Source organism: Chenopodium quinoa, unplaced genomic scaffold (assembly GCF_001683475.1).
Source record: "Chenopodium quinoa cultivar QQ74 unplaced genomic scaffold, ASM168347v1, whole genome shotgun sequence".
Lineage (NCBI taxonomy): Eukaryota > Viridiplantae > Streptophyta > Magnoliopsida > Caryophyllales > Amaranthaceae > Chenopodium > Chenopodium quinoa.
In genome coordinates, this window is record NW_018744062.1 from 75104 (window position 1) to 102115 (window position 27012).

The following is a 27012-nucleotide window of genomic DNA, read 5'->3' on the forward strand; positions in this document are numbered from 1 at the left end:
CCGTTCAGGAGGCCACAAAAGAGACTAGCAGCGATGAGGAGCCCACATATAGGATGGGTTCCATACGACGCCTGAGTGCTATGAGAATGATAGCACCTCAAGGAGAACCAGAAGTCCGATATCTTTCGGCAATGCGAGTGACGGAGCCTGAGAAGAAGGCAACATCGAAGAAACAAGCTCGCACCAGAAACCCAGAGAAGCGGGAGATGAAGCCCATGGAGTTGGCAACATCCCAGATACACACCCGCGAAAACCAGAATCAGTCACAAGGTTCGAAGCAAAGAGCGACGAGCCCAGAGACACCAAAGAGACACCAAAGAAGAACCTCCCAAGAGGGAGGAAAAACAGTGGTTGAGCAAACAACGCAGGGCGCGTGCAAGGGATTACAAAGAAAATGGTCACCCAAGAGGCACTAGCCACAACTTGAAGCTTTCCACCACAGTCTCAAGGAAGCAGCTCCCCAACAGATGATGGTGGAAGCAGCTGTCCCCCTTAATTCAACAGATTCCACTCCCAGGAGGAAATTTAGAGATGAAGCTCTCAACAAGATGTTCAAGCCGAGCGACTCCAGAGACAAGCTCCTCGTCAACAAAGAAGATCCAGCTCAAGAGTCAGATAAGATTCCAGAAGATAGCCGCACCAACGGCGCATCCGAAACTTGAGATAGTTTAGGGTTTTCTAATTTTGATTGTAACTTTTGTAAGTTAACGAGGTCGTCGACAGCTTAAGTGGGGGAGGATGTTAGAATCCAACTCCTTTTGATGTATTAGATTCCATTTAAGTGCTTTCCTAGAGTTTAGGTTATGTTTTCTTAGCTTGAGGTCCCATTATTGTGTTACTGTCAGATCAGTGTTCACTAGGGATTCTCCTTGTATGTCATTTAAAGCTCTTTAGAGGGCAAATGATTAATGAAATCTTGAAGCCTTCTACCAAGTGTTGCCTTGCTTTTATGCTTGTTTGTTGTTAGACCTTTATAGATATTGTGTCTTACTTGCATATTAGCTCCCCTCCAACCCAACTTGATGCGCTAAGGACTCGTGGTTCGGACCCGCTTGTGCCCGCTTTGAAGTATCGGCCGTCACAAGCCCCGACCACCCGCACTCCGTCGCCCAGATAGACGTGAGTGCTCCTGAGATTTTATTGCCCGCTTGTGTTGCTTTGTGCTCACAAGCCCCTCTTCCGCTCAAGGCTAGCGTTCTTGCCGCCAAAAGGCTAGAGCACGCCGCACGTTTCGGGGTCCAAACTCCCGGACCGTGACAGTTGGTATCAGAGCCGAGGCTCAAACCTCGTCGCAAGCAACCCGTGTAGGCACCAAGGAGGGCTACACGAAGATGGAATTCGTAGAAGAAAGGCTCGCTTGGCTCGAGGAGAAGGCGGACAAATGGGCCGAGCTCCAAGTCATTGTACACGAGCAAGCCGAGCAAATTGTGAAATTGATGGCTGACAGAGATGCCCTCCGCGAACAATTGCAATTTGTTCAAGGAAAAGCCGACGAAGCACTTGAGAAATGTGCTACCTTAACGCGCGCTGTGGGCAGAGACGCACTGGGTGTTGGTGCGGCGAAGATAAAGCCGCCCAAACCTCGCGACTACAGTGGCGCTAGAGATGCGAAAGAAGTTGATAACTTCCTCTTCGACATGGAGCAGTACTTCCGAATATGTCAACTAAGTGACGATCAGAAGGTGGATACTGCCATCATGTACTTGTCCGAAGATGCTAAGCTGTGGTGGCGCACCAAGCACGCAGACATCGAAGCAGGAAGGATCAAGATTGATACATGGGCGGAGTTCAAAGAGGAACTCAAAGAACAATTCTACCCCGTCAACACAGCGTTTGTTGCACGGATGAAGTTGCAAGAGTGCCGCCAGAAGGGTTCTGTTCGCAACTATGTTAAGGAATACTCGGCGATAATGTTGGACATCACAGACATGAATGAGAAAGATCGTGTGTTCAACTTTGTCAACGGGTTAAAGGAATGGGCGCAGCGAGAGATTTTGAGGCAGAATATTGATACCCTCGCTGCTGCTATGTGTGCTGCTGAGAGATTGATGGACTACTCAGTCGGGAAGCGTCGTCAATCCGAGAAGGATTCAAGTGGGACGTCAACACGCTCTAACAGTCCGTCTCCAAGCTCTCCAAAGGGTACAGAGAACGGCTCACGAGTATCGTCCAACACCATTAATAAATATCATAGAAGAAGTGGAGGAGGTGATGCCCAGAGACAAACATCTACCCCCTCCCACAACTCAGGAAACTCGAGGGCCGGCGCATCCTCGGCAAACACAAGGGCAATAAACTGCATACTTTGTCGAGGTCCACACAAATGGTGGGAAGCATAAAGAAGAACTTGACAAGATCCAAAAGAGATTGTCATCCATGTCCGTTCAGGAGGCCACAAAAGAGACTAGCAGCGATGAGGAGCCCACATATAGGATGGGTTCCATACGACGCCTGAGTGCTATGAGAATGATAGCACCTCAAGGAGAACCAGAAGTCCGATATCTTTCGGCAATGCGAGTGACGGAGCCTGAGAAGAAGGCAACATCGAAGAAACAAGCTCGCACCAGAAACCCAGAGAAGCGGGAGATGAAGCCCATGGAGTTGGCAACATCCCAGATACACACCCGCGAAAACCAGAATCAGTCACAAGGTTCGAAGCAAAGAGCGACGAGCCCAGAGACACCAAAGAGACACCAAAGAAGAACCTCCCAAGAGGGAGGAAAAACAGTGGTTGAGCAAACAACGCAGGGCGCGTGCAAGGGATTACAAAGAAAATGGTCACCCAAGAGGCACTAGCCACAACTTGAAGCTTTCCACCACAGTCTCAAGGAAGCAGCTCCCCAACAGATGATGGTGGAAGCAGCTGTCCCCCTTAATTCAACAGATTCCACTCCCAGGAGGAAATTTAGAGATGAAGCTCTCAACAAGATGTTCAAGCCGAGCGACTCCAGAGACAAGCTCCTCGTCAACAAAGAAGATCCAGCTCAAGAGTCAGATAAGATTCCAGAAGATAGCCGCACCAACGGCGCATCCGAAACTTGAGATAGTTTAGGGTTTTCTAATTTTGATTGTAACTTTTGTAAGTTAACGAGGTCGTCGACAGCTTAAGTGGGGGAGGATGTTAGAATCCAACTCCTTTTGATGTATTAGATTCCATTTAAGTGCTTTCCTAGAGTTTAGGTTATGTTTTCTTAGCTTGAGGTCCCATTATTGTGTTACTGTCAGATCAGTGTTCACTAGGGATTCTCCTTGTATGTCATTTAAAGCTCTTTAGAGGGCAAATGATTAATGAAATCTTGAAGCCTTCTACCAAGTGTTGCCTTGCTTTTATGCTTGTTTGTTGTTAGACCTTTATAGATATTGTGTCTTACTTGCATATTAGCTCCCCTCCAACCCAACTTGATGCGCTAAGGACTCGTGGTTCGGACCCGCTTGTGCCCGCTTTGAAGTATCGGCCGTCACAAGCCCCGACCACCCGCACTCCGTCGCCCAGATAGACGTGAGTGCTCCTGAGATTTTATTGCCCGCTTGTGTTGCTTTGTGCTCACAAGCCCCTCTTCCGCTCAAGGCTAGCGTTCTTGCCGCCAAAAGGCTAGAGCACGCCGCACGTTTCGGGGTCCAAACTCCCGGACCGTGACACTTGGGCAGCTTCACGAATCAGCAGGGGAGCTTGCAGTAGGACCAGCCCTGTCAGCACTCTGACAACGTACTAATTGCTATCACGAACAAAATTAACCCAGTCCCTTGCAAATCCACCGCGTTGAAGGATTTTTGCTCATAAATAGTCATGTTCCTACAGTGCCAAGAAGCCCACGCAAGAGTAGAAATTGACACCAACTTACTTCTTGAAACGTTCTTTGACAACCATAAAAAACGCTCCAAAAAATTAGAATCAAGGGCTTGTTGAATATGAGTAAGATGATGACTGGTAGCCCAAATTTCTTTTGCAACATTGCAATAAAAAGTGGCGTGGATAATGGATTCCTCCAAATAATTGCATATAGAGCACACTTTATCAGGAAGCCACGCATCGCTCCATACCTTAATATTTCTGCCATTTCCTACTCTCCATTTAAGGCCCTCAAGAAGCAACTCCTTTGCACCCCACATACTCCTCTAAGCGTAACTTGGATCAAAACCGATACTAGCCTCAAGAACATCACAATATTTGAAATATTTTGCTTTTAATATTGAATGGATAAGCGTACCCAGATTGTGATGAAGCCTCCACATTTGTTTGGCTAATATGTCTTTATTAAAGCATTTGAGGTCTCGGAACCCCATCCCACCAAAGGCCTTTGGTTGAAAAAGGAGCTCCCATTTTTGCCAATGCATCTTACTCGCAGTCTCAATCAAACCCTACCAAAATCGAGCAAGCATAGCATGAATTTCATCAATTAGGCCATCAGGGATCTTAAAGATACTCATCATGTACGTCGGAATGGCTTGTGGAACAGCTTTAATGAGGACTTCCTTGCCCGGTCTAGACAACAATTAATTTTTCTTTCCACCCTGCAACGTTTTCCATAATCAGTCTTTCAACAAAAATAGCTTTCTTCGATCTCCCAATGATAGCAGGCAAACCCAAATACTTCTCATGACGTTCAACTTCTCGAATACCCAAAATATCAATAATTTCTTGCCTTCGACTTCGACATACCTTTTTACTAAAGAAGACTTCCGTTTTGCTCAGATTGACACTTGTCAGGATGCTATCTCGTATTTGCTAATAATATTAGCAATAGTTGAGCATTCTTGCAAACTAGCCCTCGCAAAAAGTATACTGTCATCAACAAAAAATAAATGGGAAACCCGGGGAGCATTCTGGCAAATTCTAGCACCATGGATAAGCCCAGCATTCTTCGCCTTGGTGATCAAGGGCGAAAAAGCATCCACAGATAACAGGAACAAGTACAGAGAAATCGGATCACCTTGCCTTAACCCCTCGACGGAACCACAGACCCAGCAATACGACCATTGATCTTGAAAGCAAAGGAAACACTGTTAATGCAACACATAACACGGTGAATCCAATTTGCCGAGAACCCCATCTTAACAATAACTTGCTCCAAGAAAACCCATTCAACATGATCTTATGCCTTGCTCATATCCAGTTTCAAAGCAATGTTACCCTCTTTCCCTTCCCCGCCACGTTTCATAGCATGAAAAATCTCAAAAGCTACAATAACATTATTAGTGATAAGTCTCTGCGGGACAAAAGCGCTCTAATTGGGGGATATAATATCACCCAAAAAAAATTAATTTATTTGCTAGCACTTTTGACACAAATTTATATATGACATTGCATTTTTAATACATGTATAGTGCTAGCATTTGGGAATTAGCTATGTTTGTATGTATATATATACTATATACATATATACATATATATACATATATATATATACATATATATACATATATATATACATATATATAATATATATACATATATATACATATATATACATATATATACATATACATATATATATATATATATATATATATATATATATATATATGACACATTACGTTAAACAAGCATAAGTAGTAAATCGTTAAATTGACGATATAATGATAAAGTGGATGATTTCAACCACCTAATGTGTCCAAACAAGGTGTATAAGGATTCATGGGAACAAAGTACCACCACCTATTTACTTTTTGAGTCTAAAACACTTACAAAAAAAAGTACCACCACCTATTTACTTTTTGAGTCTAAAACATTTAAATTATTTTTTCAATATTAAATGATCTGTGAGATTAGATAAATTTATAGGTTTCTTAACGTGATGTCGAAACCTTTAGGGTGATACAGTTAATGTTGTTTGGAATAATTTATGACTATTAGCCGGTCACATAAAAGTCAATGATAGCCTTGATTTAATGAAATAGCGTAAGTTTTAAATGGTTAAATAAATAATTTAAAGACGAAGCGGGTTGCAACCATCCAATTGGTCTCCCGAATCAAAGTGTCCTGGGGGGTTTTGCATAGGAGGCAACCCAAATTGGTGTTTTTTTTTCCAGGTTTGAAAAGTTTATATACCAAACTAAAATCTATAATCAATGAAAATGGCCATTATAGTGTTTTCAAGATTTGATGATGAAAATTCACTGGTATATAAGGGATGGATCCCAAAATCATATAATATTGTAAGAATTATTAGTTAGTCACATATAGGGTCATGGAGGCCTTAAGTGAATGAAAATAGAGGAAAGTTCAAACCAATTCCGAAGTCGAGTCCTAAATTAATTTTTGTATTTACCTAAATTGTTTTTTCAAGTCAATTAACTAATTGCCAATGTTTAAATTCATAAAAATATCATCAAGTTTTATCTATCATGTATTAATTTTTTATTGCATGAATTGTACTTTGCCAATAAAAGGCAAAGAAGGGTATTTTAGACCTTCAATAGAATACCAATACTTTTTACTTCCCCTCTAAACTTATATAATAGAGGGACATTTTGTCAAAATTTACCTAATAAAACCCATATTTTGTGATAAACTACCTAATAAAAAATGTTGTAATAAACTACCTAATAAAGATAAAACGTTGTAAAAAAAAACTACCTTTAAAAAGGTAAAATATTGTAAAATACTACCTATACCAGATTTCCACTATTGACGGGCCTTAAGATACTCTTGAAACCACCACTTTCATTCCCAAAACTAATACAACTTGCTTGAAATCGCCTCCACCAGTCCTAAACCACCCTTCAACCCCCAAATGACCACCTCTACCCCCAAAAACCAATATCCGAAGCACTAATTTACCCTTAATTACCAATTCGAAATATCCTCCAACCGCCCCGAAAACAACCTTACCACCTTGAAAACCAACCTTCACGGTTGTTTCCGGGGTGGATTAACGTCGTTAAATTAAGTCGACGATGGAAATTCGGTCAAAAGTAGAATCTTACAACATTTTACCTTTTATGGTAGTTTCTTATAACTTTTTTTTAATTAGATAGTTTCTCACAAAATTTAGGCTTTATTAATTAGATAGTTTCTCACAAAAAAGTCCATAGATATATGGCAAAATTGAACTCAATAGTACAAACTTTTAACAAGACGCATGTAGTAGCATGAACTTTGACTAATAGCTACTCCCTCTGTCCCACAATACGTAACACAGTCAACATTGCACACATGCATGCCAATGCACTAGTTTGACTTTATTTTTATATAATTAAATATTAATAAAAATTATTAATATTATGAAACTTTTTTTATTAATTCCTATGTAACAACATATTTTATGATAAAATATGTTTTTTTTTTTATTATGTGATGCGGTTCCAAGGCATCAATATTGTTATTATAATTATTTTTATTGTTATTTTTAGTTTATTATTAGATGACCGAATTTATTAGGATATTTTTGTTAGTTTAATTCGGTTAGTATAAGATAAGCTTATCTTTAAAGATCATATTTGCAAAATATTATCTTTACAAGTTAGATTAGTTTCCTAGTTAGATTAGAATTTGTTTTACCGATTTTTAGGCTAATTATTTAGCTTATAAATACGTGATGGTGTTTAACGAAAAGTATGATTGATTGATTTGAAATTTATAAAGTTTTACGTAAGCTTGTGCTTGTGTATTCTTGGCCTAGTTTAGGTTTTAAGCTCGTGTTGCTTAGCGTTTCTTGACCGAGACTCAAGATTCCAAACCTTTCAACTGCGATTGAAGGTTATATCCATCAAAATTCATATCAAATCCCAGCAGCCACACCAATTTGATATGAATTTTGATGGATATAACCTTCAATCGCAGTTGAAAGGTTTGGAATCTTGAGTCTCGGTCAAGAAACGCTAAGCAACACGAGCTTAAAACCTAAACTAGGCCAAGAATACACAAGCACAAGCTTACGTAAAACTTTATAAATTTCAAATCAATCAATCATACTTTTCGTTAAACACCATCACGTATTTATAAGCTAAATAAATAGCCTAAAAATCGGTAAAACAAATTCTAATCTAACTAGGAAACTAACTCTAACTTGTAAAGATAATATTTTGCAAATATGATCTTTAAAGTTAAGCTTATCTTATACTAACCGAATTAAACTAATAAAAATATCCTAATAAATTCGGTCATCTAATAATAAACTAAAAATAACAATAAAAATAATTATAATAACAATATTAATGCCTTGGAACCGCATCATACTCCCCCTCTTGAAAAAAACTTGTCCCAAGTTTTAGCAAATCATGGAACCAAGATATCATCCAAATTAATCGAACATGAGCTAAAAGAATAAGTCTCCATCCAACCACGTCATGCTTATATTTTACACCAATGAATGCACCACAAACTTCAATTGAATGCTCCAAAATTTTAATTGATGACACACCTTTGTCAATGCAATCAATATAATGGAAATAATACGTGAAAATATTTGTATCCCAATTATCACCATAAAAGGAAGTTGTAGAAATTTGACTTTTTGCTACCAACTTAGATAGTTCAAATGTAACCTCCTCGTCAACAAAACTAGACAAATATACACTTTTGTGCTCCATAATTTCTTTTTCTTCTACTAGTTGTTCATGAGATTGCTCTAAAATTGGATTTGTAAGATTATCACTTGGTAAAGATACAATCTTTTCCTCGTATATAGCCTCAACAATTGGTTGCTCTAGTGTCTCTTTCTCATAAGACATATCTTGTACACCACATCTCACGTCACGAATTTGAAAACGAGCATCAATTCTATCCAAACATTCATTCATTTTCTTGATTTCCATCATAAATGCTTCAAACCAACTTTTATTTTCCATGTTTATGTCGATGAGAAAACACACAAAACCAGTCCAGAAATTGATCGAAAGTACGAGGACCAAAACCCAATGAAGACCCCTCGAAAAATTCTGAAATTTTGTATACTGCTATCCCTATATGTCTATAAGACTCGAACGAAAATTCAGCAAAAAATTCCCAGCCAAGTAATCGCAGTTTATTTTTTTCTCACCAATGGCAGATTAATTTGATTTTTGACCAGGTGTAAAGAACGAACCCAGTTTAATAGCTATGCTTCTCGAAAAGTTCTCAAATCTTGCAGGTGAAAACTAGACAAAAAAATTAACCAATTTAAAAATAAGAATCAACTCAAAATCTTTAGAAACGAAGGAGAACCAAGTCGATCAATATGACATTCGAAACTGAGTTTTTTGACACAAATTGTCAAACTCGTCCCTCGTCAAACAGCAGTCACACCAATTTGATATGAATTTTTGATGGATATAACCTTCAATCGCAGTTGAAAGGTTTGGAATCTTGAGTCTCGGTCAAGAAACGCTAAGCAACACGAGCTTAAAACCTAAACTAGGCCAAGAATACACAAGCACAAGCTTACGTAAAACTTTATAAATTTCAAATCAATCAATCATACTTTTCGTTAAACACCATCACGTATTTATAAGCTAAATAAATAGCCTAAAAATCGATAAAATAAATTCTAATCTAACTAGGAAACTAACTCTAACTTGTAAAGATAATATTTTGCAAATATGATCTTTAAAGTTAAGCTTATCTTATACTAACCGAATTAAACTAACAAAAATATCCTAATAAATTCGGTCATCTAATAATAAACTAAAAATAACAATAAAAATAATTATAATAACAATATTGATGCCTTGGAACCGCATCATTATGTTAGTAAAAATTATGGTCAAAGCTAATACATGAATAGTGCAAAAATATCCAACGTCTCATGTATTCTGGGTGTCTGGGACGACGGAGGGAGTATAACAACACAAACTTATTTATTGGAAGCAAAAAATATTGTAAATGAAACTTGACACCTGGAGGGAGTATAACACACAAACTTATTTGTCGGGAGCAAAAATTATCATAAATGAAACTTGGCACCAGATATTTTGTCAAAGACAGGGTATATAATATTGTAAAAGTTTAATTTGTGTCAAAGAAAAAAAAAGTATATATATTGTAAAAGTTGACGAAGTATGATAATTAATTTGTCAAAGTAAGGTTGTAGTAATTCTTGTAAACAATGGCAAAAGTAAACGTCAAACTGAAACTTAAAACTAAGGAAGAGATTGCTTTTTTTAGGGTAGAAGTAATTAAAATGAGGGAAGAAAGAGATCAGATTACTACAAAGTAGGAAATAACAGGCCTAACTAACTATCATATTCATATATATCTAGAATAATATGTAAAGAAAATCTTAAATTGGTTAATTTTGAATTTAAATGATAACCATTGTTAAGGAGAAGGAAAATAGCCAGATTATCCTAAGCAATTCATTAGGGAAATACCTTTCTTAATCGGATATATGCTAAAAAAAGACATTTGAATTGCACTTTACAAGCATAACCATTGAAACTAGGACGTGTAAATAATATTTCAAACATTATAAAAGAAGAAGCAAAAATAGAACAACTTATTACATAATTATTTTTTTGAGATAGTAACTTGAAGACCTTATATTGTTTTAATATCCTTATATTTTATGTTTATCCTTTAGTCTACTTTAATTTCTTCCATGGCATTCTCCTCGTTGCTTCAATGGTGCTTGATCTTTGTACTTTTCCGGTCGGCATTCGCACAATTGTCTGAAGACTACTATGCATTAACATGTCCACAGGTTAACTCTATTATTAAAGATGAAATGACAAACATCTTAAGGAAAGAACCTGGCATGGGTGGATCTCTTGTACATCTTCATTTCCATGATTGCGGAGTTAGTGTAAGTCTAAGATCTTAATTTGGTTATATATATACGTAGCTTGTGCATACAATAAGTCTTATATAAGGATCTTAATAGTGGTTCTAGGTTAAACAAGGAACACTTAATTGATCTCTCCATGCATAAGTTAGTGTGCTTATGATGTCAAGATCCTCATTATTCTTATAAAAAATCAATGAGGATATGATGTCTATGATACATTCAGATGTAATTATACATCCTTCCACATTCTCCTCCCCACAAACACATTCGAGGGAGGGAAAATGTAGAAATGGTGATCGATCCATTGCTTGTTTGTATAGGGCCGGGTTCAGATCTTGTTAATTCGAGTTTAGGTTGATTCAGGTTTTATTTTGGGTTGGGTCGCTTTATATTCAGTTGACAATATTCTAAATTTGATAAAAGTGTTATTATTAAACATATGGTTTTGTTAAGGTTCAGTTAATATTGAATGGGTCAAGTGATTTCAAATTGTGTTAAAGTCATGTAATCAAGATCAAGTATTTCGAGTTGAATGATCCACTTAGAGTCGATTACACCTGATTTAGAATATGAAATTTTAATTTCTTACACCATGAATTTTTCACGAAATAATAGGTGATATAATGGTCCCCTTTTTTTTTTTTTTTTTTTTGTGAGGAAACCATACAAAACCAAATGTTACCATTATAGAGAGTATAAAACTACTTTAATTTTGAAGTTATTATTTTTGTTAGTCAACTAAATGATTGCAGTGTTAACTTGTTGTATAATTAGGGATGTGATGCATCAATTTTGCTCGATGATACACCAAGTGTGGCTGGGGAGAAATCTGCCGCACTTAATCAAAATTCAACATGGGGATACGAAGCCATTGACCAGATTAAGGCCCGGGTAGAAAAAGAATGCCCAGGTATTGTATCATGTGCTGATATCTTAACCGTGGCTGCTCGAGACTCAATTGTTGGGGTATTGTTACCTTATAACTTCTTTATTTCCAAAGTTAAGTTATTTTATTGAATTTTCTCCTTGATTCAGTAAATTTTTTGAATTGATAATGAATTTTCCAGCTTGGTGGACCAACTTGGACAGTACCGTTAGGAAGGAAAGATTCGCTTGAACCACATAGATTTATGACTAACCTCTTAGGTGCTCTCTTTATTGGGAATTTAGAAACACTGATTCTTGCCTTTAAACTAAAAGGCTTCTCAACTGAAGAATTTGTGGCTTTAACAGGTTTTTTTTTTCTTTTATTCACTTGGGGAAATTCCTTATCTAAAATAATCTGTCGTTTATATCAAACTTTTTACGATCTTCTATGTGATACTCGATATTAATATAAAAATATAAAAAGGTGTGTGTTACAAGTATAAATAGAACAATAAAAGTGTGTTTTTATGAAAATGTAGACGTGATGTGAGATATTTACTCAAAACTATATCGAAAGAGACATAAACTATTACGTTTTGGCTAATGTTTATCTCAAATACAGGCTCTCACACAATTGGTAGGGCAAGGTGCACAACCTTTCGAAAACGTATCTACGAGGAAACAAACATAGATCCTAGCTTCGCGAAGGCAACGCAAGTACATTGTCCTAGGCAAGGCAACGATGGCGATCGTATACCAATCGATTGCACCACTCCATACGTGTTTGACAATGCATACTTCAAAAACTTGATGCAACAAAAAGGTCTTCTTGACATTGATCAAGAGCTATACACCGGAAAGGGTGGGCCCGCGGATGCCATTGTTGCTAATTATAGTGCAAATCAAGATAACTTTTTCAAGGAATATACCACAGCAATACTAAAGTTCGGACAAATAGGTGTTCTTACCGGAAACGATGGAGAGGTTAGAATTAATTGTAGGAAGGTCAATGCTCCGAAAGCTTGAAGCTTGCTATAGAATGTTCAAGTTCTTGTATTTAGTTAATACGAGCCTTTGAACGTGTGTCATGCACGTGTTAAATATAAAAGAAAACATGTATGATTATTACTTGTATGATTGTAAATTTGTAATTTCAATCATCGAAAAGGTGTACACAAGTTACTATCTCTATTTCTATTCAAAAAAAAAAAAAAAAAAAAAAAACCCTATATTTGGTGATACGTACTTTAATTTATTTCAATATGTTTTATTATGAAACTCTATTAACGTTGAGTTAATTGCTCAAATACAACTTATGCATACTTTAATGCAAGAAGTGAATTAAGCTATTAAGACATTTGCAATACATGCAATACATTAAGGGGCCATTTGGTTCACACGGGGTAAATGGAATGGAATGAACATAGGGAATCAAAGGGAATGGAATGAAACCCTTTCCATATACTATGTTGTTTGTTTTTAAAAATCAAAGGCAATCACTACCACCATTGCACAACCGCTCTTTCCCACTTCTCCAACCACTCAACCGCCCAGCCACCACCTCACCGCTTGTTGCAGTACCTCCCCCATCATCACCGCCCGTCTTCGCACCCTCCCCACCTCTCGCCGCCCCTCCATTCCCCTCCAGAAACCTTCCCCCACCCACGAAAAACCCTTGAAACCCAGCCTCATCCCCTTATAATCGCCGAGTGTCGCTTCCCTTACCCTCGAAACCCTATCCGCTAGGGTTTCGAGGGTAAGGGCAGCGACGACCGACGATTTTAAGGGGACGAGGTTGGGTTTTTGTGGACAAGTTACGTTTTTCCGACGAGGGGAGAATTCTTCTGAGGGAGGTGCGACGGGTTCCAATTTGGAGAAGGGAAGGTGCAGAACCTGCCGGTGAGGACTGGGCGAGCTTCGGCGAGATCCGACGAGGTGGCTGTGAGGTGGGGGTAAGTGGGTGTTAGTGGCTTAGGAAAGGGAATGGAAAATTCTAGGGGGGTGGGGAATCAAGATAGAAGGATTTGGGGTAAACTTAAAAATAAAAATGGGTAAAGGGAATAAAAAAAATGACAAACAAACAACAAAAAAGGGAATGATGCATGTTAAGTCCCTTTCCCTTTGATTATTAACCCCAACCAAACGACCCCTAAAAGACATTAGGTAGTATATCTTTTAATCTTTATGCAATTACATTAAAACACGTTATATCTTTTAATCTTTATGCAATACATTAAATGATGTTATAGGAGTATCTTTTAATCTTTTATAAATCCTCCCCGTTGAATAAGCAAATTATGCTCCTTTTCAAAGTTTGTATAAGAATAAACTTAGCTGTCTAAAAAATAGGTTATAATCGTCAAAGAATATAAAAAGCAAAATACTATACATCTTATATATGAAAAAGGAAAAATTGACAATAATAATCCCAACTTTACCTCATTAGCCCAAAATAATCCCAACTTTTGATTATTTTTTAATAATCCGAAGTTTAATATCCATTTGCTTTTAATGGTCCCAACCGATTATTTAACTTCTTATAACAAGTTAGCTGACATAATTGGTCAAAAAAAAGAAATTTTAAAAAAATTATAAAATAAAATAAAATTCAATTAATTAACTAAAGACCACCACCACCTCCAGCAGCTCCAGCCACCCTCCGGCACCACACTCCCTCCGCAATACCGACGGCCAGATCCACCACCTCGCACCGTCCGGCAATGTCGCCGCCCTTTCCTCTACTCCTGATCGTCTTCCGCCACTCCAAAACCCCCGAATCCTTGAGAAAAAACCTCTCCGGCCGCAAAAACCCCCAATTTCCACCTCACCCATTCTCGGAAACCTAGCGAAAAGAGGTTTCGAGTGTTATGGGAGGGGCGATGGGTAGTTTAAGTGGTGGGGAAGGATTTTTTTAAGGATTTTAAAGGGAGGGAAGGGGTTTCGTGGTGGGCCTATGGTGGTTCAGGGCGACGGCGGGGGCGGGGCAGGGGAATGGGTCTGGGAGCATTGGGGTGACGGGTTGCTGAGCGGTGGGTAGGGGTCGGGGAGGTGGCTGGTGCTAGTCGCTGGTAGGTGGTGTTGGTTTTCATTTTTTTTATTTTTTTTAAATTGGTAGTTAATAATATTAGTTCAGATTTAATTAGCAACTAAATTAAAAATTAAACTCATTTTGACCAATCAAGTAATGACACATGTACATTAAACTTTTTTTAAAAAAAATTACCTGTTGAATAGGTTAAAGGTCACTTGGGACCATTGGAAGCAAATTGATATTAAAGTTCGGATTATTAAAAAATAATCGAAAGTTGGAATTATTTTGAGTGAATGGGGCAAAGTTGGGATTATTCTTGTCAATTTTTCCTTTGAAAAAATAGCACATACCTTATAAATGATTTGAAATGTAATCGTATATAATTACCAGAGCCATACAAATTATCACATTAATTGTGTCCTTAAGAAAATTGAACTTGCTTCCTCTCTAATACCAAAGGTTGTTGAGAAGATATATAGAATGAATTCTGTTTCTTATAAAATGGTATTCTAATTATAAGGAAACGGCAAACAAACTAGATTAGATTAGTTGCTACTATATGTATGTATTTAAGAGAGATTAATTCAAACTGAACACCCAAAAAAAAAAAAAAGGAACAACAACTATGTATAGAAAATGAAATACTACATGAAAAGTTGCAAGTATACAGAAATAATAATACAACCATTGGAAATAACTTATGAAAGGTTATAAATTCCAATTACAACAACTAAAGTACCCATATAAATTCCAATTAATCATACATATCACACGACAATACAACAAAACTACATATTTTTATCTGAAAGATACATTCTTCGATTCTTCACTAACACAAATATTATTTAAGAATAAATCATCAATAATCCCCCACATTAATGAAGAATCTCATTTACAAAAATTGAAATCTAGCTAAAAATTATTCCCACAATAATGAGAAAGAGGCATCATGTAAACATCATGCATGATATATATTATGCAATAGAGGTTACTCAATGAAAAACAAGTTCATTGAGATTATTAGTCAAAGACTTTGAACTACCCTAAGTGAAGTCTATCGAGCTTACTCAGTCAATCAGTAGTATTTTTCAACTTTAACAACCACCTTTTAAATTTAAGCTTGGACAATAGAAATTACACAAATATTTCCTTAAAATAGTTTGATCTCATGTTCATTCATGTCCGTTTTGGCCAAGGACACTCCCGATTCTACAAGTGTCTTAGAGTATTCTCATAGAAGTGGCCTGTCCTCACACTCATCACATAGGTCACTTCTAAACCTCTCAATAGAAATTATTAAAAATATAAGACAAATATATGTATAATAATAATAATTATGCTTAAATGTAACCTTTTTCTGTATGGGCACCGTATAGCTCTTAGGAATGGCCGAATGGGTTAGAATTTTGTACTTTATTGTGCTTTTACTATTATCATAACTTGGTTGTCCCGAACCTAGATCTTGGGAATCTCCATTCAACTAGGTTGGGTAAGCGCTACAATAATTTAAATTATTGACAGGCCTTAACCGCATCTCCTTGATGAATTATCTACTAAGTGTTATGAAATATTGTATGGATATCCATTATCCTCCTTTATCATTTCGGAATGTTCTAGAACTAGGGTTTATTGTTAACTAAGCAAACCCTAGTTATACATATATATATATACATATATATATATATATATATATATATATATATATATATATATATATATATATATATATATATATCCCCACTCTATGGAATAATATAGACTGATCTATTCTCCCTAATTTCTCCTATTTCTCTTTAATTTTATAACACGTTTTCAGCACCAAAACTCTAAACCATTGATTAAATTAGAATCCAATCTGAAGAATTTTTTTTTTCTTTGGCCACATGATTGACGAAGCCTCGATGGGCTTGATCTCGTGCTAATGGGGGCTCGTTTACATAAATCGGCATATTATGCAATTAATACAATCTTTAAAAGCTTTTAGAATTTGCATCATCATTGATCTATCTTTGCTGGCGCCAAGTGTCGACCATAAACCCTAGTTTTGTCAACTAATCATTAATTAAATAAAGAAGCCCACTTGCTTTGATATTGTTTTTGGTGGGATTCATATTAATTTATCCTAAGGATTGAGAAATTTTTATTTATTTATTTGAATAAAGAACATGGTGACTGCATTTATCTCAATGAAGTAGTGTCACAATTGAATATTGAATCTGTCACCAATTATGGAGGAAAATATGTATTTCCGATCCTGCTTGTACTGTACAACAACTAGCGTGTAATATTCTCGCGGCCGAAGCTTTTGTTAGCTCGCTGATTTTTGGTGGACATTGTGTCATCAAACTCGTCAAAATCCTTGTTATAGGCACCCTACATCAATTGAGAACGAAGGCACAATGTTGTGTTAAACGTGCTCAAAATCAGGGAAGTCCTCGACTCAGAGTTATGTTTGGCTTTAATTCTAACTTGTCTAGTTAATTGTCTACCTAATATACTGTATTTATTATTATGTGCCCCTCTACTTTGCATAATAATTTGTTATTACGAAATTTTGTACTGCTATGTGGGCTGGGTGAGTTAGATTTTGTGAACTAGTGAGTTTGAGATGGAAAACTTTCACGACTCATTGTTTTCCAAGCTAATGTGCTAGTTGAATGGTAGAGTTGCATGTTTTATTACTTCGGCTAATTTGTTATCCCATCGATTCATTGTGTTTTATTATGGACTTTGTTATATGTATTATCCTTCATAGAACATATTAGGGATATTATTCTAATATTTGGAGTATAATCTAAGTTTTATCTTATTTATTTCCATATTAGTTTATAAGGATGATTAGTTATTATTGGTGAATTTAGCCTTTTATTAAACTTGAAATGTATATACTTGTTAGAGGTGTAACATTTATTTTTCTTGATACAGATAGTACCTATTATACCTCCATGTTTGATAACAGAAGTGAAAAGCTCGGTTCAATAAAATACCAGTAAGCAAGGTTATACAAAGGTTAGTTTGTAAAAAGGAAGTTTGAACCTCTATTTCTTGAATACTTGTGATTATTTATATGGGGTAGTAAATCTGTTTTAGTGATTTATACATAATATATGTTATTTATCCAAGATGTTAGTTATGATTTTCTTATTCACATGTCATATGCATATTGTGATGCATAGGGTTCTTTTAACTATGAAGAGCATAACGCATAAAAGTTATAAAACTATGATTGATGTGTACACTGAATTATGCACTACATAAGTTTATATATGACCTTGATATAGTGAATTCTGTGAAATATCTAAGTATGTTTTTCTTCATTTTGCTGACATGGCATATATGTTAACAACCTTATAAGTTGATATTATCATAAAATGTACTGACATGATTTCTATATTGAAAAAGTTATTGATGTATGATTAAAATAGATTATATATGATATTATATGCCTACATGAAGTTGGATTATGGGAATGATGTGTAAATTGAACATAGAATTCTGGGACATTTGGGAATGAACATAGAGTTCCTTAAGTTTATATGGGTCCTTCTAGAACAATTTATAAATGTCTAATAGTATTTGAAAGTATGTTGACTGGATTATTCTCCGTTCACAAAACTAATGTGTTCTAATATATGTCATTCGAGACTTATTACCTCATTTTTGGAATGAATGAGAAATCTCATGATTATTAAATAAATAACAAGTATATTTGTAAGTTGTTTTCTTGATCATATATAAGTAATATAACTTATGAAAAAGTTCATAAGTATTTGAGCAAAGAATAGTGTTATGAGTTCAAGAAATTAATTAAACATGCTATTTTGAGAAAATTACTTGAAGAATGTATTATGCCCATAGTTTACAGAATTTTCAACATAAAGATTAATATAATTTGGCAAGTGGAACAAGTAAGAGTTTTATAAGAATATTTTTCTTTGCTTGATACATGACATTACCAAAAGAATTTATGGCTGAAATGCAAGGGACTTCAAGGATGTTAGATGACTTAATTTATTTCATATCCCCACATGCAAGTATTAGGGGGGAGATACTATTCATTTCTTTATTATATGTAATCCTTGCACATAAATTGTATGATATATTGATGGTCAGTAGTGCATACATTAGTATTAATATCAATGTCAATAATTTATTTAATAAAAGCGACCACATAATATTACATATTAACAAATGACACCATCCTGAAGATGGATGTAAATAAATGAATGTCATTGATCATTACTAGTTGTAAATGCTCCAATTAAAATTATTGTCCCAGAAGGACATCGATTACTAATGAAACCTAAAGCACGGCTGAAAGCGTTGTAGTCCAATAGATTAAAAAATAATAATAATAACAATAACAATAATAAGAACCTTCGAAAAAAGGAATTGAGCAACTATTGACAATGACAAATTTGAGGAAATGATAAATCCCATTACATTTCGAAAATAAAATTATTTTTAGGAAAATCAATATGTCTCATGATTATATAAAAGTCTCCAAAACAGTATGAAATATCCAACAAGATTAATTAACATGTATCAAGATTATAGTCAAAACTCCAGCAGAGTATATATAATTAATTATTGGATAAAATATTAGTTGATTGTCTTGCCAATTGTATAAAGAAACACATGTTGGTGTTCTAATATCACATCACATTCATGGCCATGCATGAAATAAGTTTAATAAAGTGATCACTAGTGTTGGAAAACTGACCAAAGTTCAAATCTAGAGAAGTGATTGGATGTGATAATTAAATTAGGTCATCCGGGTTTAATAAATTCCCGTTATGAAAACCTGAAGTTTCATTTGATATGAAAGAAATAATGTGCTAACGCTCTCTCATGTTAAATATATGAAATTAATTGAATGGCAAGACAAAACATTGACATTGAGCTATATTTAGATTGTGATTTTTAATAGTTTGTGTAAAAAGAAAAGTTCAAGAGATAATATATTGGTTTTTCTGAATAATTGGTGACCAGAAGTTCACTAGAATAATTATATGTTCAAATATTAGGTGACCATAAGCTCACCACGTACAAGTTATATGTAAAAATTTTAAGTAACTAGTATTACTACCAATGTTTTCTAGTGATCCCGAAGATCACCACCTAGTGAAATTACAAGAAAATTTATATTTGTATAACAATTCTCTTGATTGGGCTATTGTATGTCAGCACATAAGGAATAGAATAAGAAATTAGCAACTACACAATTTATTACCCCCTATTAATATCGATCTCTAGAAGAGAACAAAATTTCATTATTCTCCAGAAGAGATAGAACTTTGTTGAATATATATGATTATCCTACGAGATGAAATTTGTTGCATATGAAATTATATTCTAAGTTGGTGAAGAATTGCCCCAACATTATTTGAGTTATTTTACCAACTTAGGGGGAAGAATTGAAGTAAGTTGGCAAAATTATAATACTATAAATAGTTGATCCCTCTAATGATACTTTGTAAAGTTACATGCCAACTTTTGTATCAACATATGTTGCACATCTATGATTTGATTAATATACCTTTATGACCCATCTAGAGGAATAGAGAGATATATTTTGATTATGGTGATAATGATATTATGTGCATACATTAAGATAGATCTTGTCAATTTACTTTAAATCACTGCACCTGAAGTGTAGTTTGTATGATCGGTTCCAATATAAATATGCGATATACGGCAAGATAGTGTAGTTGATACTTTTAAAATATAATAATAGTATATTAATACCATAGTGTGAGAAATACCCTTAATGTGTGGTATGGATATCTGAATTATTTTAATAGATGGCCTATTATGTAAGAAAAGTTATGATGGAACCAATGAGAAATGCATTCAGATATCATAGTAAAATAGCATGCGAAATATACGTTATAGGAATTTTACAATACCGGCACACAATGGAACCGATAAATAATATGCATATGCATGATATAATGGACTAGTGAATAAGGGATCTGGAATATATGTCCATTTTAATGTCGACATAATGATAATAATTAAAGTTTATCATGGACCAAAAGTCAATGAAATATGGATTTTAAAATTCACACTGTACAGTGTCTTGCATTATTTAGAGTCTTATTATGTATGTTCATGTACATGTGTGAGTCATGGGTTAATGGATTATTCATTGCATATATTGAAAGTTGTTAGATGCATTACTCATTATATATATTGTTTTCTATATCTCATATTGATGCATTAGTTTTATACAATAATTGTGGTATATGTGAACGTCTGTTCAAAATATAATATATATAGTATGGCGTATTTGTAACTTTGAAGGAAAATTACAAAGAAAAATTTATATGTTGTGATGAAATTATTGAAAACGTCGATTTAATAACATGTCATGAATCATGTAAGAAGAGTTCCTGAAGAACTTATATACGACGTATTTAAATAACCAGCCCTACAAAATTTTGAATATTACAATTATCAAACTCTTGAAAATTTTATGTGACTACATCATTGACATCTCAACATGAAGTTTGAGTATATAAGAGTTAGTGAGATTTACTATTTGTATTCGTAGAAAAATTATCGTGTAGGTTAATTATGAAACGTCTAAAGAATATCAATGGATCACTTATGCGTGACAATGTTTTCTTATGGTCCAAAAGAACCATGATTAGCATATATAATTACATCTGTTATATTATAATTCATATGAGAAGAATGATATTAACAATATCAAGTTTTGTCATCAAATTATTACTCGTATTAATGAATTTTTGATCAAATAATGATCATCAATATTTATTATTAACGACTTCCAGAAGAAGTCATAACCGCATAAGTTTAATTTTTAAATCAACTATTAAACAGAGATTTGAAATAATGATATTAGAGATAAACACATGTATGGTGAAATGAAGACACTTCACATGTTCACGTGAAGCCTTGAAGAATTGAAGATGCAACTTCAGCTTAGGAGAGTCGAAGATCAACGAATGATACTTTACTTACTACATATGAGAAGATATCCAAACATAGTGGATTCATCATTGCGGCACTAGAAGATCTCAAGTTATGTATTCATCAGGAGGAGAAAATACGCGCTGCACTCTTTTTCCCTTGACCATGGTTTTGTCCCGAATTGGGTTTTCCTGGTAAGGTTTTTAATGAGGCAACATCTCGAGCGTATTACGAAGAATGATGTACTCTTTTTTCTTCACCATGTTTTTATTCCACAGGGTTTTTCGTAGTAAGGTTTTAATGAGGCAGTCTTCGATAATGGACATCCAAGGGGGAGTGTTATGAAAAATTGTATGGATATCCATTATCCTCCTTTATCATTTCGGAATGTTTTAGAACTAGGGTTTATTGTTAACTAAGCAAACCCTAGTTATATTGTATATATATATATATATATATATATATATATATATATATATATATATATATATATATATATATATATATATATATCCCCACTCTATAGAATAATATAGACTGATCTATTCTTCCTAATTTCTCCTCTTTCTCTTTAATTTTATAACACTAAGTCATTTGTGTTGGAAATTTTAATATAAAGTGAAAGATAAGAGTATATAATTCATTCATTGCTTTCTTACTTAAACAAAACATCACTGCCTTGCCTTATATAGGCCAATATCACGTATAAAACAAAGCTAAAAAATATGGCAACTAATAATTAGTAATAGGAGCATGACTCCACTAACAAACCCACTATCTCCTAATATTTCTCAACAATAAACATGAAATTGACTAATAAACAAATTGACCCACTAACATACTCCTAAAGCCTTTAGGCATGACCAATTACACGTAACTACTACTCCTAATAAATAGGCATAACTATTTTGAATCAATCACACAACAATTTGTTAATGGTTCCACAATGTTATCTTTTTTACCTCTCTATCATACTTCCTCCATTTCTTTTTATTTGACACGTTTCTTTAATCACGTTTGACAATGCACATATTAAATCATTAATATCTTTAATTATCGATTGCAAAAATTATAAAAAGTTGATATTATAAAAATATACATTGTGACTAGAGATGGCAATGGATCGGATTCGGATCGGGTGGAGCTTCGCCCGCATCCATCCATTACTTTAATCGCTCCATCCATATCCATCCATCATCCGCTTCACCTATCATCCATATCCGTCCGTCCATCATCCGCGGATGAAACGGGTGGAGCGGATGATTAATGGATAAGTATTAAAATGGAAAAAAAACTCACATAAACTCTAAATTCGGTTATTTGTACTATAATTTTTTTTATTTTATTAATTAAAAATGAAACAATAACAATATATGTTTGAAAAATTAATTTGCAACATAAAAAATAAGTAATTTTCTTGCACATTTCATATTTTATTATTAAAATTCTTAAATTAAAAAATCTAATATATGTTAAATGGGTGGGTGGATGGTTAGCGGATGAAAAAAGTATCATCCACATCCGATCCGATCCATCACCCGCTTCATCCGTCACCCGCTTTTCATCCATTTAATTCGGGTTTTCGTCCATATATTTATAGCGGGTGGAGCGGGTTTGTGGATATCCACTTAATATTGCCATCCCTAATTGTGACGAATCTAACAAGATTCCACTTGACTGTATTTTTCCATGCATATAAATCACAAAACATGATCAAAGGGAGGTGTGTGAATAGTGCTAAAGTCAAAACGTGTCAACTAATAAACACAAAGGTAGTAATAATTTTCCATGAGAATAGTTCTTTAATGGAATCATGTCTAAGACGTATATGTCTAGGCTTTCTGTTATACATGAGTACATGACATTTCTTGCCCTTCAATTCCTTTTTCTGCTTGACAAATGAAATTATATCTAGGTTTTGGCCAACTAGGAATATCTTCTAAAAAGTTTCGAATCCACTCATCAGCTTCTTAATCAGCTTATAAATTCGAACTCCATGGTGAATCAAGCCATTATACAAGTTTGCTTAGATGTCTTTCAAGACATCGCCCCTCGACCTAGTGTAAATACATATCCAATGGTGGATTTCGAATCCTTGGGGCCAGTACGTTATCCAATTTGCATCACTATATTCTTTAAGAGTACAACACGATATTTAGTGTAATGCAAACAAAAGTTTTGTGTTTGCTTTAGATAATCCAATTCACATTTTTAATGCTTCCTAGTGATCTCCTTTGGATAAACGACTTAATTTGTTAACAACAAAAGCTATATCATGTTTAGTACAATTGATGATGTACAATAAACTACCTAAAATACGAGCATATTCTTTTTGAGATACACTTTTATTTGGCGGTTGTTCTAGACAAGGTGTTGATCCCATTAATATTTATGGTTGTGTTCATAGAATTTATGTCAAAATTCTTAACTAATTCCAAGTTAAGCTACTCGGAGCTTATATTTCTGCCTCTAGAAAGTTTTGGGTCAACAGTTTATCATTTTCATGAAATATTATTTTCGTTCTTTCTTTTGTGAAGTATTAGACTACGTATTACGTACATGATACATGTACTACATTAATATCTTAATTGATAAGATAGACTTGCTAGCTAAGATGCATTGCTCATATTAGTTGTTTATCAAAGATTACCTTTTTTTTTTTGTTGAGTCAAAAACCCAAAAAACGTTAAATTTGACAAGTTCATAATTAGATTAATGCTAAATAAAGGGATTTGCATTGCACTTTACAAGCTTGGTCATTAAATATAGAGTGTGTAGATAATTTTTAAACACTATAAAAGAAAATACAAGTTTAGATCGATATAACATTATTATTTGAGATAGTAACTTAACTTTTTTTTTTTATTATTATTATTATTTTCCTTATATTTTTTTATGTATAATCTTTAGTCTATTTTTATATTTTTTTTCCATGGCTGCCTACTCGTTGCTTCAATTATGCTTGATCTTTGTAGTTTTCGGATCGACATTTGCTCAATTGTCCGAGAACTACTATGCAAAATCATGCCCCCAAGCTAAATGCATAATAAAAGATGAGGTTAGGAAAACCTTAAAGAAAGAACCTGGCATGGGTGGATCTCTTCTTCATCTTCATTTCCATGATTGTGGAGTTGGTGTAAGTCTATCATCTTAGAAGTTAGTGTTCAATTTTTCGTTATATAAGTTGTGCACAATAAAGCTAATTTACTAGGAATCCTAAAATTGGTCCTAGGAGAAAAAAATATGTGAACAAAAATTAATTGATTTTTCCATGCAATATTGATTCATGTCAATATCCTCGTTATTACTCTTTAAAGTTAGAATTCTAATCATAAATTAAAGTGATGTCTATTATACATTTGAATGTAATTATTTAATCTTCCACACTCTCTTTAATACACGACACATAAGAAGGGTCATTTTTGTCAAGTTTAGGGGAATGTGATATATTATGAAATTTCAAGGTGACATACGAAGTATGTACTTAAGATTCAAAATCTTTAATTCCTTTCATCAAATCATCCTATTATTAAAAAGAATGGTAAATTTACTTGTTTATTTAGCAAAGAAAAAAAAATAGCATTTTGTATCATTAGTTTTTTTAAAAAAAATATTGCAGCTTAATATATTTGTTTAATATATAATCAGGGATGTGATGGATCGATTTTACTCGACGACACACCAAAGACACCCGGGGAAAAGTCTTCATTAATAAATGTAAATTCAACTTGGGGATACGAAGTCATTGATAGGATCAAAGCTCGACTAGAAAAAGCATGTCCTGGTATTGTATCATGTGCTGACATCTTAGCAGCGGCTGCTAAAGACTCTATTGTCACGGTATGATTATCATAACTTGTTGCACCTTAAGTCCTTGATCTTCGTTTTTTTTTTGTTAATTTATTGATAAATAATATGAATTATTTACTATATGATGAATCTTCTAGCTTGGTGGACCAACATGGCCATTACCATTAGGAAGAAGAGATTCAACTGAACCACATAAAGCGTTGACTGACACCTTAGGTGCTCTCTTTAATGCGAATTTACAAGCTCTAATTATGGCCTTTAAACAACAAGGCTATACAACGGAAGAATTTGTGGCTTTGACAGGTAAATTCCCTTCTTTTATTCACAAAAAAAAGGAGGCAATTTTATTTGCTTATCTAGTATTCAGTCCATCCTATGATATAGTGATTTATTCTTTTCTTTTTCTTTTTGTTTTGGAAGCATAGTGATTTATTCATTTTACTATAGTACCATTATTAATTATACCTTTTTTATTTACTTGTAGAAATTACCATATTTTAAAAGTTTATATGTAACTTTTTACATTTTTTTTTTTAAATTTCCCATGTAAAATAACCTTGTAAAAATATTACACTTCTTAAACTACGAAACATGTCTCTTGTGAAAAATGGTAAGTGATTCTATATAATGAGATGAAGACAGTATAAACATTGTAATGATATGATACAAGTGATGAGAGATTGTGAAATTTGACTAAAGTTGACTAAAGTCATAGATTGTGAAATTTGACTAAAGTTGTTTCTTTTTTTTTTTGGTGCAAGACTAAAGTTGTTTCTTGAGTACAGGTTCTCACACAATTGGTAGGGCAAGATGCTTAACCTTCCGAAAGCATATCTATGACGATAAGAACATAAATCCTGCCTTTGCAAAGGCGATGCAAGCTCATTGCCCTAAGGTAGGAAACGATAGCGAACGCATGCCAATCGACTCCACCACTCCATATGTGTTTGACAATGCATACTACAAAAACTTGTTGCAACAAAAAGGTCTCCTAGGCATTGATCAAGAGCTATACACCGGAAAGGGTGGACTCACAGATGCCATAGTCGCGAATTATAGTTCAAATCAGGATTTGTTTTTCAAGACATATGTTACAGCAATAACAAAGTTTGGACAAACTGGTGTTCTTACTGGCAACAAAGGAGAGGTTAGAACTAACTGTAGGAAGGTCAATGCTCCAAAAGCTTGAAGCTTGCTATAGATGAATGTTCAAGCTCTTGTAGATAGTTTATTCGAGTCTTTGAACATGTGTGATGTATGGACTAAATATAAAAAAGAGTATATGTAAGATCAATCGTATGATTGTAATTTTAATCATGGAAAAAGGTGTATACAAGTTACTATCTCTAATAAAATACTTTATTCCAATATATGGTTTTGGACTAATAAGTTTTACTATGCTATATGATACTATATATTCGAGTTATATTATATATATGCTAAATTTACTATAAATTTAGAAGACATAATCTTTCTTGAACCCGGCATCTACTCAAATAAGGGTTTTTTACCGCCTTATAAACTTGATTACTTGACTTAGAAAAACTCAAATATATATTAACCCTTTTAAAGTTTTAAGGCTGCCTATTATATCCGTCTATTGAAAACCGATTGAACAAACTATATAGCAATCTATATGGTGCAAAATTAAGTTAAAAGTAA

The 27012-nt window shown here is 34.3% G+C and overlaps 2 protein-coding genes across 2 annotated transcripts; both read left to right on the forward strand.

Annotated features, from left to right (window-relative positions):
- The first annotated feature begins 10426 nt into the window (after positions 1–10426).
- On the forward strand, positions 10427–13272 carry LOC110690634 (cationic peroxidase 1-like). Its single transcript, XM_021867482.1, has 4 exons — positions 10427–10721; positions 11478–11669; positions 11771–11936; positions 12193–13272. Exons 1-4 carry the CDS (start codon positions 10518–10520, stop codon positions 12594–12596), a joined length of 966 nt encoding a protein of 321 aa, XP_021723174.1. The 5' UTR covers positions 10427–10517; the 3' UTR covers positions 12597–13272.
- An 11047-nt stretch (positions 13273–24319) lies between these two features.
- Positions 24320–26709, forward strand: LOC110690633 (cationic peroxidase 1-like). Its single transcript, XM_021867481.1, has 4 exons — positions 24320–24676; positions 25189–25380; positions 25488–25653; positions 26136–26709. The coding sequence occupies exons 1-4, from the start codon at positions 24473–24475 to the stop codon at positions 26537–26539; spliced, it is 966 nt and encodes a 321-aa protein (XP_021723173.1). The 5' UTR covers positions 24320–24472; the 3' UTR covers positions 26540–26709.
- Positions 26710–27012: the final 303 nt, after the last annotated feature.

Coding starts and splice junctions, on each gene's coding strand:
- LOC110690633 (XM_021867481.1), top strand. CDS start 24,473: ATGGCTGCCTACTCGTTGCTTCAATTATGCTTGATCTTTGTAGTTTTC. Junction 24,677..25,188: donor TCCATGATTGTGGAGTTGGT/GTAAGTCTATCA, acceptor ATATATAATCAG/GGATGTGATGGATCGATTTT. Junction 25,381..25,487: donor CTAAAGACTCTATTGTCACG/GTATGATTATCA, acceptor TGAATCTTCTAG/CTTGGTGGACCAACATGGCC.
- LOC110690634 (XM_021867482.1), top strand. CDS start 10,518: ATGGCATTCTCCTCGTTGCTTCAATGGTGCTTGATCTTTGTACTTTTC. Junction 10,722..11,477: donor TCCATGATTGCGGAGTTAGT/GTAAGTCTAAGA, acceptor TTGTATAATTAG/GGATGTGATGCATCAATTTT. Junction 11,670..11,770: donor CTCGAGACTCAATTGTTGGG/GTATTGTTACCT, acceptor TGAATTTTCCAG/CTTGGTGGACCAACTTGGAC.